The following is a 14,820-nucleotide window of genomic DNA, read 5'->3' as shown; positions in this document are numbered from 1 at the left end:
AGCACTACAGAGGCCTCTTGCGGCACGAAAATAGAGCAAACTACAATTTGTTCTGCAATCTGAGACTCAATAAAAATGCTTTGATTTTGGTTATAAATCGTTAAAAAACATTGCCTGAATAAAAAATTATTGGTGAAAGATTTTCGAAACAACCGTATTTTTTGTTGTTAAATTTTCTTCTTTTACAAAATTTTGCTTTCAAACTGAATAAAAAGTAATCAATATATATATATATATATATATATATATGTATATATATATATATATATATATATATATACATACATATATATATATATATATACATACATATATATATATATATATATATATATATATATATATATATATATTTATATATGCACTTATATATATATTTATATATATATATATATATATATATAATTATTATTATTATTCAGGAAGAAAGTTAAAAATGCAAAAAAAATGAGCTCTAATTCGCGTCTCAACTCTCACTAAATGAAAAATTAGAGGAAAAATTTTTAAAATTGACTAAAATTTCGAAAACTTTGCAGTTGTTATTAGCAATACAGAGGCTTCTTACGTTACGAAAATTGAATAAACTACAACGTTTTTTTCTTCGATGTCGGAACTTTTCGAAAAACTAAATTTTATTTATAAAGTTCCAATAAACAAAGCTTAAATAAGAAATGATTTGTGAATGATTCAAGAAAAAATGACTACTAACTAGCGTTTTTCAAAACAATTTGCATTTTGCATCATAAAATTTTCAGTTCTCTTTTTACAAAATTGTTTTCGTTTCTAATTAAATAAAGTTTTTTTGATCGAAACTACATCCTCTTTGCTTTAATTTTTTGAAACTTAAAATTTGAGTAAGAGTTTTTAAAACAATTTTCTATTTAAAAACTTTTTGAAAATTTGCATCACTATTATCATTGTCAGGGGCTATTTTTGAAGTATTTTTACATCAAGTCCTCTAAAAACACAAATTTTGTATCCGAAAAAAAAACTGTTTGTATTAGATATGTCCGATAGCGTTAGTGTCTAAAGAAGAACTAAGAAAACCAAAAAGAAGTTTTTACTAAATTTTTAAAGTGTGTCGTTTTATGATCTGATAACCAACTCGATTTGTAGAAATAAAAGGAAATATTTTGCACAATTACCAAAAAAGGTGGAAATAGTAATAATCCGTCAGAAAAAAAATTTGCAATAGATAAAAATTCAGAACACAAGGATGCTCAAGACGAAAAAAAATTCTTTAAACTTAATAAAACCAAATTAGTTAATTTTTTTAAGTTTGTCCGATTTAAATGTTTGTTTATGCATGTTAAAAGTCTGATTTGGTTTGTAGCTAGCGCTCTGTGTGTATCAGTTAACAGGGAACACGTTTATTGTTGAGAAAATTTTTGGAAGCCTAAAACGCTTAAAAATTTCAATGTAGTTTTTGTTTTTTTTATTTACTTTCCCGGTTGATTATTCATACATATCAGTTAGGCAGACCATTCTGATTGTTGTAAAATTTATATACTACTGGTAGTCTGGGGTATCATTTCCATTTACTCCCTGACGCGTTGATCATTCATTTTTGAAAATAAAATTAGATGAACATAAAATAAACTTGAATACCTCATCGGCTGTCATAAAGAATAGATTACTTGTATGAAATATCAGTTCAGTAATAATAGATACATGGACGGTTAAGCATTACATTAATATGATTAAAATAAACATAAGGAAACAACAAAATTAACATAAACAACATCTGTTTATCAAGAGGAATAAAATGAATTAAAAAAGAAAAGAGGACATTTTATCTTTAATCCATGTAACCATAGATTTTTTCACATAGATATTTTCAAGATATATTCAATGATAAATATTAAAAAACATAAAACTTTTTTTTAATTTGGTAAATCAAGCAAAATATATGAATTCTCCGCATATCTTTAAATACTATTGTAAGTCTGGGATATCAATTTGGTTCACTTTAAACTTGCTCCTTGACCTGATCAAACTTCTAATAAAAATGGGTCTGAATAGTGGTATTTTCGCTTTTGGGATAATCTGATCAGAGCTCATCTGACGCAAACAATTGTCTGGACGATGGTCTTGAGGTCGTCGAAAGATGTTCAGAAGATGGTCTGATCAGTGGCATTTGGGTCTGGGGATAGTCTGATCAGAGGTCATCTGAAACGCACAATCGTCTGGGCCATGGTCGCACAGTCGTCTGGACGATGGTCTGGAGGTGGTCGGAAGATGTTCAGAAGATGGTCTGACAAGTGGCATTTGGGTCTGGGGATAGTCTGATCAGAGGTCATCTGAAGCGCACAATCGTCTGGGCCATGGTCGCAAAATCGTCTGGACGACGGTCTGGAGTTGGTCGGAAGATGTTCAGAAGATGGTCTGATCAGTGGCACTTGGATCTGGGGATAGTCTGATCAGAGGTCATCTGACGCGCACAATCGTCTGGACAGTGGTCTGGGTTTCGTCTGGGCCATGGTTGCACAATCGTCTGGCAATGGTCTGATTTGGGTCGGATCAGAGGTCACTTCCGGATGAGAATGGTATGATCAGAGACTGTTTTGAGCGCACATTAAGCGCACACGGTGTTTTGAGCGCACATTAGTCTGATCAGAGGATACTTCCGTCTGGGATGGTCTGATCGGTGTTTACTTTCGTCTGGCACGGTCTGATCAGAGGTCACTTCCGGATGGCACCTCAACCTGGGCAAACTTTTAGATATAATAAAACGAATTTAAAAACAAAAACATGTATCGTTCTTCTACTGAACTGAAATCATAGCTCTGCTGTCAAAATCGCATCTGAGTCACCGTAATTGTTGATATATTTACTAGGAATACATCTAACCACAATAGCTGAGCAATTGTTTAAGTTTTTTGAACGACTACTTTTATATTTTATAGTACTCATTTACAGCCAAACCTGATCAAGCTCTACTAATTTTAAGGATCAAAGAAAAGGCCTTTGATTGCTTCTTTGGATTGGATGCTTTTTAGTGAATCCAAAATGGAGTCGTTTTTAAATATTCTTTTCAGACTCAAGAAAGTGTAGCCCCAAAATGACTTCAATCTCTTTAGGGTTGATGCATCAACTTTGGATGCATGACCACAAACTTGTTTTGCTTTGAGAATATTCAACCATTTCAAATAATAACCGAGGAAGCACATCTAAATGAGTCTAAAACCTCTAAACCCAACAATAGAACCTAAAAACATCTAATTTTGGGTTAAAAGTTTAAACAATTGTATTTTCTTGAGAACTCAATAATTTGAACAGAAAAAACTAATCAGAAACAGCGTACTCATTAATCAATTTTTATGCAGCGATTTAGAAACTGAAATGGAAGCAGCACTTGTATATACCGATGAACACTCAATTTTACCTCAAGACCTTGTCGAAACCGCAACTGCAATTTTAGCGACGGTTTTGTGAAGTTCTTATCTCTGAACAGCAACCATATGCCTTCCATTAAATAGGAGGTTTTGTGGGATCGAAAAATAGACGCAATTTAAACCTAAAACAATTGTCGCGTAGCCTCAAATGCTTATATGAAAAGAAATATGCCTGAGTCAATCGCTATTTCCTTGACTAAGGGAAGAAAGAAAAGAATGTAAATTTAGTGTAGTTAGTATTAAAATAATATATATGCGGCGGTAATAAGTCTTGAGTCGAATATGTATGTGCAACTACAATAGACAGTTGAACGTAACTTTTCCATAAAAATTAGGGGTCATACCCCCTCTTGTAACATTACCCCCCTTGGTACAGCGCCTACTGGCACTCCCCACACCCGATGTACCTGATGTCGTCACCGACCTTCGTCTGAGCGACCTTGACCACGATAGCTTGACCCTCTCGGTGGTTTGCAGTCGCTGGTCAGGGGTACTGCGTTATGTGATGATTTCACTCTACTGAGGAAGCGACGGTCTCCAACGTGGCCCTCGATGACACGGTTGTCGCACTGCTCACTGAGGTCTCCGAGGCTCCAGATCTGGAGCTTGACAAATATAAGTTGTGCGCTTTTTGGGCTGCCATTTTGAATTTAGATAGGAAGGCAAGGGAGTAGAGTAACAGAACAATGGAGATAGAAATTTAAGGAGTGTCGTTGATAGGAAAAAAGGGCTCAGGTGATTGATTACACCATTAAACAAATTATTGTACAATCTTTAATGAAGTAATATTTCCATGTCCCCCATTTAGTAGAAACATATGCGCAATTTATTAAAAAGTAATTTACTTGAATTATGGGTGTGCGGTTCTGGTGAATCTTTGCATGTATGAACAAAATAAGAAAGGATGCTGAGGAGAAGGCCGGCAATTCCAAGTTCATGCTCCATGCAGTACGTCTTACCAAAAAGAAAGAAGCAGAATTTTGAGATCATTGCTTCTGATTGGCGAAACTTAAGGCAGATGGAAAAGTAGGATAAAAGCAGGACTCTGAAAATTTCAAAACCAATGTTTCGGAGTTTTGGAGCTTCAACAACGGACGTCGTCTTCTCTCCAGCTGCCATCTCTAGAACAAGACTTCATTTCAATCTTTTAGCTGCAACTCCCCTTTTTTCCTAGTCCAGTAGCCAACAGCAGAGGTAACGTTGCCCTTTGCAGAGAAGAAGCACAGGATAGCGCGAGGCTCAGCAGAAGGACCTGCTCGCGAGAACGTGTTTGAGCGCGTAATAGGCAATATTAAGGATATTCTGTTGATGACTGATCGTTTTGCAACTATTTGAGTGACTGCAGTGCAAAAAGGCACGAGTGCCTTAATACGACAGTCTAACTCTTTCCTTTTTTGACTCTATGAACACAAGTTCTTTGGTTCATTACAAAATCTCTCTTTGTAACTTTGGAATTTCAACGCCTCTATGTGATTGTCAGAAGCTTTTTTATGGAATGGGCCATTTTTATGAAGTGTTCTAATTTAGTTCACTAATTTAAGAAATGTTGATAACTTCTTCTGGATTACCGCTTAAAACGTAATTTTTCAAGTTGCTAAAAATTTACAACTCCATGTGTGAGATGCGTCGCTAAAAACAATCATTTGGGTCAACACACGCACCAAAAAGACTAACATTTTTTATTAACGAAAATTTAATTGGCTGCAAAATTTTTGAAGTTTATCTTGGTACTATTTTGCTCAATTATCTCCATTTTGTTGTGAAAGTGGCTTTTTAAGTCCCACGCCTCAAGCGATATTCTTACAGCCGTCAGATATAGCCCGTTTTTATTATTGACATTCCTATTTTAAACTAGTGCAAAAAAGTGTTGTTTTGAACTCAACTTCGTTTTTAGGACCTGGAGATTTCAGAAACCAATCTGAAGAAGGAGAATAAGGAATGGAGGGAGAAGGCCATGCAATGTTCCACCGATCTGTCCACCCTCAAACGTAAGAGTCATTCAAAGAAAAAATGAAAAAAATTCAACCCTCAACCCATGTCAGGGTTGTCAGGAACGAATTGTGTCTACATCTCTGCAACATCTTAAATAATAATAGTTAATCACTGCAAGGTCACTTATTCTTGAAGCGGTAAATTAGGCAATTATGTTAATAATGAGATTGATAGACGACGGTATCAGTCTTAATCAACGGCAGATGCTGAAACATCAATATTTGAAAAGAGTAAGACGCCGTTTGAAACGATTCTTGAAAACAGCCTAATAGTACAATGGCTGAGGTGTTCATTCATGGTTTTGAAAATTTGATGTTGTGTCATTTCAGCTGAGTTGGAGCAGTTGGCGATGAAGCACTCGGAGGGAGAGGGAAAGATCCTTGAGTTACAGTCGCAAGTTGACCTCCTCCACAAGGAATTATCTCTCACAAGTAAGCCACACATCACTTGATCTGTGTTGAGTAACACTTTCTATCCTCGCTCTAACTCTTGTTTTTTTACAAGTCTTAGCTCTTGTGTTGTACCTGTGAAAACAAGCACGCTTGTTATAATTGGTTAAACACGATTATTGAAATACTTGGTCGGGGGGGGGGGGCGGAGGTTAAATCTGACGAAAAAAGTTCTGGGTAGAGATATTAACTCCTCAAGTTTCAAAGATTTGCCATTTGACCTCTGCATTCATTTGGTTTGTATTCAGATGAGCGAGAGAGACGCAAGGATCAACTGATAGACCTGCAGAGGTCAAAGCAGGAGAGAACAGAGGCAGAGCTGTCCTCTCTCAGACAGATCAATGAGAGACAGCAGAAGGAGATTGCAGTGTTGGAGAGGAGTCTTCACTCAGCACAGGACCTGTTAGGAGAGATCGAGTTGAACTCAGTTGTCGTCAACTCCTCCTCTGCTCAGGGTGCACAGAATGGAGTCAACGGGGTCAATTGTGACTCGTGAGTAAGCATCCTCAAACGGGCATTTACAAAAAAAAATTAATGATAACTTTCATAAAACTGAATAATAACGTAATAGAAATGTAAAACTAAATGATCGAGAATTTTGTCCAACAAAAACTGTTAGAATATCGATCAAACTATAGTCTTAAACTTAGTGAGAACTAGAAAGAAAGTTTGACTTTCCAGATTAGAAAGACAAGCAATATGACTTCGATCAAAGAAATTATATAAATGAATCGTCAAGAAAGGGTGCTGAGAATCAATATTCGGTTCAAATTGGTGAATCTAGATAACTATTATTAGAGTTAGATTAAGTGATGTAAAATCTTCCCAGCATGTATTAAATGATGATGATATCTCCGGAAGTGTGAATGAATTCTTAGAAAAGTGCAAATGCATTCCATTTATGGTTCCCTTTGCGACTGATTTGCAGAAGCAAACCATATTGGGTAACCTTTGCGACCCCAACTATAAATCAAGGTGCTAAGATTAGTTTTGTATCTTGACTTTTTCACACTGATAATGGGTATATATACAGCTGATTTTGAGTCCTTTTTCATCCCCAAACACAAATCACCATCTTGATCTAATAATCAGATCTCTCCTGTAAATCTCTAAATTCTACTGTAAAATATCATTTTGTTATTCTCTCATTTTTGAGAAATTAATTCTTTTAAATAGTTAAAAACGCTTTTTATTCCGCTTGCGAAAGTCCATAACCCAACAAGTTATGGGCCCAGCAATTTTCTAAGTCATAAAATTGATTTCCAAAACAAAACCAATCTGTTGTTGAAAGTCATAATACTTTTCTGCTTAGTACCTTTTCTTTTCACAATTGTTTTGCCTGCTCAAACTTCAGGGGATCAACAGACAGTGAAGCTGCTGACCTACACAGGAAAGGCACAGGACCTTCCAATCTGGAGCACAAGATTTGTAGCGATGATGCAGACGAAGGGACTCTACAAATCACTACTGGGGACAGAGGAGCAACCCAATGAGCCTGCGCCACTGGCCAATGGGGCAACCAATGTTGAGAAGAAGAACCACAAGGTGCTGAAGGATGCATATGAGAAGGAAGTTGCAGACATCAACGAGAAACGGAACAATGTGTGGTGCCATCTGGCACTGACTCTAGATGCAACAACCCTCATGCTGATGAGACATGACTGTGTGGGAGATGATGGCATTGGAGATGGAGCAAAGGCTTGGAAGTTTTTGCAAGAGAGATTTCAGAGTGTGGAGACGCCGACAGTGGTGACTTTAGTGGCACAGCTTGCTCGACTGCAGCTCGAGGATTCTGAGGATTTGGACAGCTTCTTCATCAGAGGACAGGAGTTGCTCACAAGGCTACAAGAAGCAGGGGAAGCAGTCTCAGAGACCCTCTTCAACGCCTCGGTCCTCAATGGTCTGCCAATGAGGTATGAAAGTTTTGTTATACAGGAAAGCTTCAACCCGGCAACGAACTTCACAGAGTTGAGGAAAAGGCTGCAGAACTTTCATGAGAGCACGGTGCAGAGACACAAGGGACAACGTGGTTCAGTGGCACTGGCAGTGAAGCGTGACTTCAAGAAGGGACCCAGGAAAGGAAATTGCTTTGTGTGTGGGATCCCTGGACACTTTGCCAAGGACTGCAGGAAGAAGGAGACAGCACAATGCAGCAAGTGTGGTGAGAAGGGTCACCTAGACAGGGCATGCAAGAGACAAAGAGATGGAGGCAAACATGAGTCAGTGGCAATGGGTCCAACATTGGCTACACCAGACGAGGAATGCTGGGAAGCTCTTACCCAGTGGACCATACCAGAGACGCCACAACAGAATGGGTTAGCTGAGAGGTGCAACAGGACACTGTTGGAGATGGCAAGATGTTTGCTCATTGACTCAGGACTACCCAAGATGATGTGGGGAGCAGCAATTCTTCACGCAGCAAGGATCAGAAACTTGGTTGTGAGACGAGGAGAAGAAAAATGCCCAGCAGAGCTGATGAGAGGTATAAAACCTAAGCTTCCAATTAGTAAATTATCTATTTTTGGTTGCACAGTCTTCATGAGGAAGAGGGACAGAGAAGTCAGCAAACTTGAACCCAAGGCACTGGAAGGAAAGTTTGTGGGTTACACCGAAGGAAAAAATGGATACCTGGTGTACATACCCAACACACGCAAGATGATGGCAGTTCGAGATGTGATCATCAAGGAGTCTGAAGTGCGCTCAATCCCTGACAACAAAGAAACGGCTGACCTACTAGATGATGGGTCGGAACTGGGAATCTGGCACCCAGATGATGGTCATCAAGACGATGACAAGAGAGAACGACAGGACACATCTACTGCAATAAAGGATGAGTGGCATGACGCAGGGAGCGCGAATACTCAAGAAACAACACTGAGACAAGAGGCCTCGGATGTTGGAGAAACAGCACTAGATGAAGAATCTACTGCAACAAGAGGGAGTCACAGAGACACAGATTCACTGGAAGACAGTGACACAGAAGACTTCTCACAGTTAGAGACAGTTGGCGTCAATGAAGATGCACTGGAACACGCGGACAGAGCAGAGCCCAGACGAGGGACACGAGCAAGGAATGTTCCGCAATTTTTTGGAGAAGTCAGGACCCATCTTGCTGTGACTAAGGGCGACTATGTGGAACCCAAAACAGTTTACGAAGCCAAGCAAGGTGACGATTGGGACCAGTGGCACTGGGCAATGAAGGACGAGGTCAAGGCACTCCAAGACAACGAGACTTGGAACCTAGTGAGACCACCCACAGACAGGGACGTCATACCGGGCAAATGGGTCTCCAAAGTGAAATTGGGACTCAGTGGTCAAGTGGACAAATACAAAACGCGCTATGTGGCGAAAGGCTTCAAACAAGTGGAAGGACTGGACTACTTTGAGACTTTTGCGCCTACCTGTAAGCCGGAGACATTCAGGATTCTACGTCAGCTATCAGCAAAGCAGGGCCATGTGATGCACCAATTTGATGTCAAGACTGCTTTCCTGCACTCACCAATCGAGGAGGAAGTGTATCTGGAACAGCCACAGGAGTTTGTAAAATGCGGATCAGATGGGGAGAAGTTAGTATGTCGACTAAATAATTCAATTTATGGTTTGAAACAGGCTGCTAACAACTGGTACAAAGAGCTGGCAAACTTCCTACTGAAACAGGGGTTCACCAGAAGCAGGAACGATCACTGCTTGTTATTAAGATCAGAGGCAGAGGATCGCACTTTCATCTTGGTCTGGGTTGACGACATCATAGTAGCATCAAGAATTATGACAGTGGTCTCTGATGTCAAGAATGCACTAGAAGCAACCTTTCACATGGAAGACAGAGGGAGACTACACTGGTTTTTGGGTCTCAGAATCAAACGAGAAGAGGGCAAAGTCACAGTCGACCAAGAACGCTACATAGAAACAATGCTTGAGCGGTTTCAAATGGATCAATGCAAACCCTCAAGAACTCCAGCTGATTTGAATTTGAAACTTCAGACAGCACAGAACGGAGACGAAGAAATGGACCAGAGGATCTACAGAAGCTTGGTTGGATCACTTCTGTATCTGGCCAAACAGACGAGGCCAGACATCATGTTCACAGTCAACATTCTGTCTAGACACATGAATGCACCTACCAATCAACACTGGATGTGCGGAAAACGACTTCTGCGATATCTTCAAGGTTCAAAAGGTTTAAAGCTTTCTTACACAAAATAGGCTAGTTATGATTTAGTGGGGGAAAGTGATGCAGACTGGTCTGGAGACGTGAACGACAGAAAATCAACAACGGGCTATTACTTCAAGCTCAACGGACGTGGCGCAGCACTCAGCTGGGGTGTCAAGAAGCAGGCCACAGTTGCTCTTTCGTCATCAGAAGCAGAATATCAGGGCACGGCAGCAGCAGTTCAGGAAGCACTCTACCTGAAACAACTTCTAGGGGATTTTGGTATCCAACAGAAACGTCCAATAGCAATTGGAGAGGACAACCAAAGTTGTATCAGACTTTGCCAAAACCCAGTCATGCAGAAGAGGAGCAAGCACATCGAGACAAAGTTCCACTTCATTCGTGACAAGACGGAGGATGGGACTTTTTCAATTCATTACGTTCCTACAAACAAAATGGCAGCGGACATCTTCACAAAGTCCTTACCCGTTTCCAAAGTGGAAACATTCAGAGCAGTTTTGATGGGAACAGACTCTACGCAATCAACTCAAGTCTGAGTGGGGGTGTTAGAATATCGATCAAACTATAGTCTTAAACTTAGTGAGAACTAGAAAGAAAGTTTGACTTACCAGATTAGAAAGACAAGCAATATGACTTCGATCAAAGAATTTATATAAATGAATCGTCAAGAAATGGTGCTGAGAATCAATAATCGGTTCAAATTGGTGAATCTAGATAACTATTATTAGAGTTAAATTAAGTGATGTAAAATCTTCCCAGCATGTATTAAATGAAGATGATATCCCCGGAAGTGTGAATGAATTCTTAGAAAAGTGCAAATGCATTCCATTTATGGTTCCCTTTGCGACTGATTTGCAGAAGCAAACCATATTGGGTAACCTTTGCGACCCCCACTATAAATCAAGGTGCTAAGATTAGTTTTGTATCTTGACTTTTTCACACTGATAATGGGTATATATACAGCTGATTTTTGAGTCCTTTTTCATCCCCAAATTCAAATCACCATCTTGATCTAATAATCAGATCTCTCCTGTAAACCTCTAAATTATACTGTATAATATCATTTTGTTATTCTCTCATTTTTGAGAAATTAATTCTTTTACTTAGTTAAAAACGCTTTTTATTCCGCTTGCGAAAGTCCATAACCCAACAAAAACTGTTGTAGCCAACATGACATTGACGATTGAACTCCCGCCACAGCACAACAACGATAATATAAAAAGGGGCAACTGCACACGTGATCGTAATGGCGCTTTGATTCAATAGCTTTGACTCAATTGTACCGTTACAATTGAGCCACGCAAAAGGTTAACTACACCACACAAAATGTTAAATGTAAGCTGGCCGAAGAAAGCGTTATTCGTCAAGGTATTATTCTATAGAACAAAGTTTTACCAAACCAAAGCTTCTGCAAACCGAAGAAATGTGACCCAAGAAATGTAATACATGGTCAGATTTCTTGGAAAGACAACCGATTCGCAAAAAGAACGAAATGATTTTAATGGCTATCATTACTTTACTTTTCTTTGTACATTAATAAGCATCTATGTTGTTATAAATTCAGATACTACTGCAATTTCTAAATTCAGATACTACTGCTATCCTTCTCGATGGGATCCGTTAGAAAACCTTAATCAAAATTGAACCTCCCTTAAGTGGGGCAAAGCCAAGATGGTGGAAACCATGATATTATTATATTGTATACTTCATAGTAAAATTACACTACCTGTTCCATATTACGATTATCTAAATATGTAATGTGGTTTTGGAAATTCAGTGTTTTTTCAATATATACTTTTTACTCTTTTTCTCTAACTAACATCTGGGCTTCGGCAACTACTGGTAATGACCAGTCAGGTTTGTGCTTGGATTTATGCGCGGTCATCACGAGTTGTTTTGCCGTACGGGGGATTGCAGAGAACGCTGACAAATTTGTGAAATCTACTTGCTATCTTTCGTAAGTAGAGTTTGAATAGAATTTTAGCATAGCCTCAACTTACCATTTTAGCTGGACAATTCAAAACGTAACTTTGTACAAATGTTTTAATAATTTCGTTTTATCTAAATTCACATTGACAGCTGCGGGATTTTTGAAAAAAAAATAAAACCAAAAATCATGAAATTTAATTACTTTAATTTGTAGAAATCTGGTTACATAAAAGCTGTGAATATTAAGGCCATGGATTTTAATTACAGTACTTTATTTTAAAATGGATTTTAAATACCAAGCGTGTAGAATGTAATTTTTTAAAATTTTCTGAATGTACTTAAGTTGAGAGCGTGAAATCTAATGATAACTTTTATAAGTACTTTGAAATTGTCTTTGTTGCGAATTCTGATTGCGTTTTCTCGCTTGTATGTTTCAGAGACCTGTAATTTAATTAAAAGTAAGTTGTCCACAAGGGCTAGTTAAGAACATTTGTATTAGGATTGGTTGTGAGATTCACTTACGGATGAATGCAATTTTGCACCATAAATTTAGGTACAAAATACTCGTAATGCCATATTGCTTTCAACAACAACAACAACGTAGAACCATCTACATGCCTCTGAATTAGAAGTTTTCTCTTTGTTTCAGACCAGACAAGGAATTGGGCAATGTTTACGGGGTGAGTCATGACGCACTGTTTTTCATCTCCAAAAATAATCTTTTGCAAGTCACCAACCTGGAACATGACTGTTCTGAAATGTTGCCAAACGGCAATTTGTTGTTTGTTTTTATCTGTTCAAAAGATCAACGCTTTGAACAAGTTAAACATATTAGAAACCGGTGTAGACGACAAGTATCGAATTTTCCAGATTTAAAAAAATCTAGATGCGAATATTAATCGGATGTGTTTCAGGACGAAGTAGATTTACTGGCTTGTGAACAAACTGCAGCTGACTCATGTTATCCTCCATTACTAGTTAATAACTCGAGTTATTTGTCCAATCACAGCAGCTCCGCCTCTGGATCTTTGATGACCTCTTCTGCGATCACCCACCAAAGTCACAACACCTCTTCCAACCCACAATATATCCAGAATTCCACCATTCCGCCTTCCACCCAAAATGCACACAGTCATACCTCTTTGCGAGGTTCCGCTGGCGCACAACCGGTCAAGAAAAATGTGACCTTTAACTCTCTAAGGTCCACCAAAATTGACCTTGAGTAACCTGTAAAAGGTCACAGTGATCTCGGTTGCGTTCGTGTCTATGATTTAAAAAACGTGATGCGGGCAGGCATACAATTATTAGTCGTTGACCCATGTGAGTGCAATTTAAAAATTAGAGGTCACACGAATGACGTCACCATTTACAGTTTGCAGTTCAGCGATCTTCATTGCCGTCAATTCTTCCCGCGCGATGTTCACTTTACTTTAACATTACCTCTCTCCACATTCAATTTATTCATTCATAAGTTCACGATCAAACTTTTATTTTTAGAAAATGGTAAAACTTAATTTCCGGAACCTTAACTTACAGCCACCAATTTCACGCACTTTTTCATGATGATAGAAAAAAGTTTAAATTGCTGAGAAGTAAAGTTGAATCCTATCTAGTGTTCATTATGTGTTTATTCGGATCTTTTCCGTTTGTGCCCCCCCCCCCAGCTTAGTGGGCGCATATTATTTGCACCCCCCAGACGCAGGTGCAATATTTTTACATAGTGATTTACTATGTATAATGGCACGTGCTCTGTAACTGGGGGCGCATAACGTACTGGGGGGGGGGGGGGGGCACAAACGGAAAAGATCCGTTTATTCAAGTACAAAACAACGTCACGTTTAATCCACCCTCACAAATGTCTTCCATGAAGGAAACTATAAAGTAGATAACAATTGTTATTACGGTTGCAAAAACAAAATAGTTTCAATAAAGACGTGTAATTATCTATAAATTTACATTCATTCAAAAGAAAAATTATAGATAATTAGATTTTTTTTTACAAAAATGGTTTTCGACGTTGAAACCGTAGTAGCAATTGCTATCTACTGACTAAGGCTCTTTGTTTACTCTTTTCCTCTTTCCCTACCTCCTCCACCTCCGCTCCCGAGAGACTAATAGGTTTAGAAACTCCAGTACTACCAATTACTTCAATTACGTATTATGCCCCATAAAGTTGAAGTAAACGAACGTTTCAAAAATCACTTTGAGTCAAGTTGGTAACTGTTTATGTTCAAATGACCTATAGATGCTCAGATGCTCAATTCCACGTTTAGGAAGTTGTATGTTTTTAGGGAACGTTTGAAAAACATGCAACTGAACATCAAAACTTTGAAATGGTCGCTTACGTTGATACTTAAATCTTCATTTAACTAGCTATATGGGACAGACTCAAAATGGCGGACTATAATTAGCTATGATGGGTTAAATCTTCTTTCCTCTTTGCGGGGGGGGGGGGGGGGTGGGGGGTGGAATAGAAAATGGATTGATGTGATGTCTCTAACAAGAACAGCTTAGATACTTGTAATTTATTCTGAAACTTCGCCATTTTTTTGCAGTAATTTTGGCAGTTTTTTGAAGTTTGGCAACAGAATTTCTGCCACCAACTTTTGTTGCTCATAATAAATTATTTACACCAAAGCATAAGAAAGCCAGAAAATTGTTTTTGCTAACTGATGTCAAAGAAGTGCAGAAATATTATTTCATTGAATTAATATTATCGTTGTTTTATAGGTAGAGACTATTGATAGATAAATCCCTCATTTGTAAATAGAAGTTTTGAAAAATGTTAATTTACTTTGTACGATTTAAATCCTCACTTTGTGTAAAAGAGTCATATCAAATTTATTGTGTTCATCTTGAATTCAAATTTAACAAGTTTTCTTTC

At 38.2% G+C, this 14,820-nt stretch overlaps 1 protein-coding gene across 2 annotated transcripts; it reads left to right on the top strand.

Annotated features, from left to right (window-relative positions):
* Window positions 1-5,240: 5,240 nt before the first annotated feature.
* Window positions 5,241-13,602, top strand: LOC142355706 (uncharacterized). 2 transcript variants are annotated; one of them, XM_075407787.1, is made up of 5 exons: window positions 5,241-5,383; window positions 5,717-5,818; window positions 6,085-6,328; window positions 12,586-12,616; window positions 12,946-13,602. In XM_075407787.1, the coding sequence occupies exons 1-5, from the start codon at window positions 5,350-5,352 to the stop codon at window positions 13,126-13,128; spliced, it is 594 nt and encodes a 197-aa protein (XP_075263902.1). In that variant the 5' UTR covers window positions 5,241-5,349; the 3' UTR covers window positions 13,129-13,602. The 2 variants fall into 2 exon arrangements, with proteins under 2 accessions (XP_075263902.1, XP_075263901.1); XM_075407786.1 differs by having other exon boundaries at window positions 5,248-5,383; window positions 12,851-13,602.
* The last annotated feature ends 1,218 nt before the right edge of the window (window positions 13,603-14,820 follow it).

This window comes from Convolutriloba macropyga, unplaced genomic scaffold (genome assembly GCF_964194025.1).
Source record: "Convolutriloba macropyga unplaced genomic scaffold, txConMacr16.3 SCAFFOLD_3576, whole genome shotgun sequence".
NCBI lineage: Eukaryota > Metazoa > Xenacoelomorpha > Acoela > Convolutidae > Convolutriloba > Convolutriloba macropyga.
Note: the sequence above shows the minus strand (reverse complement) of the source record. Positions and strands in the feature narration are given on the sequence as shown.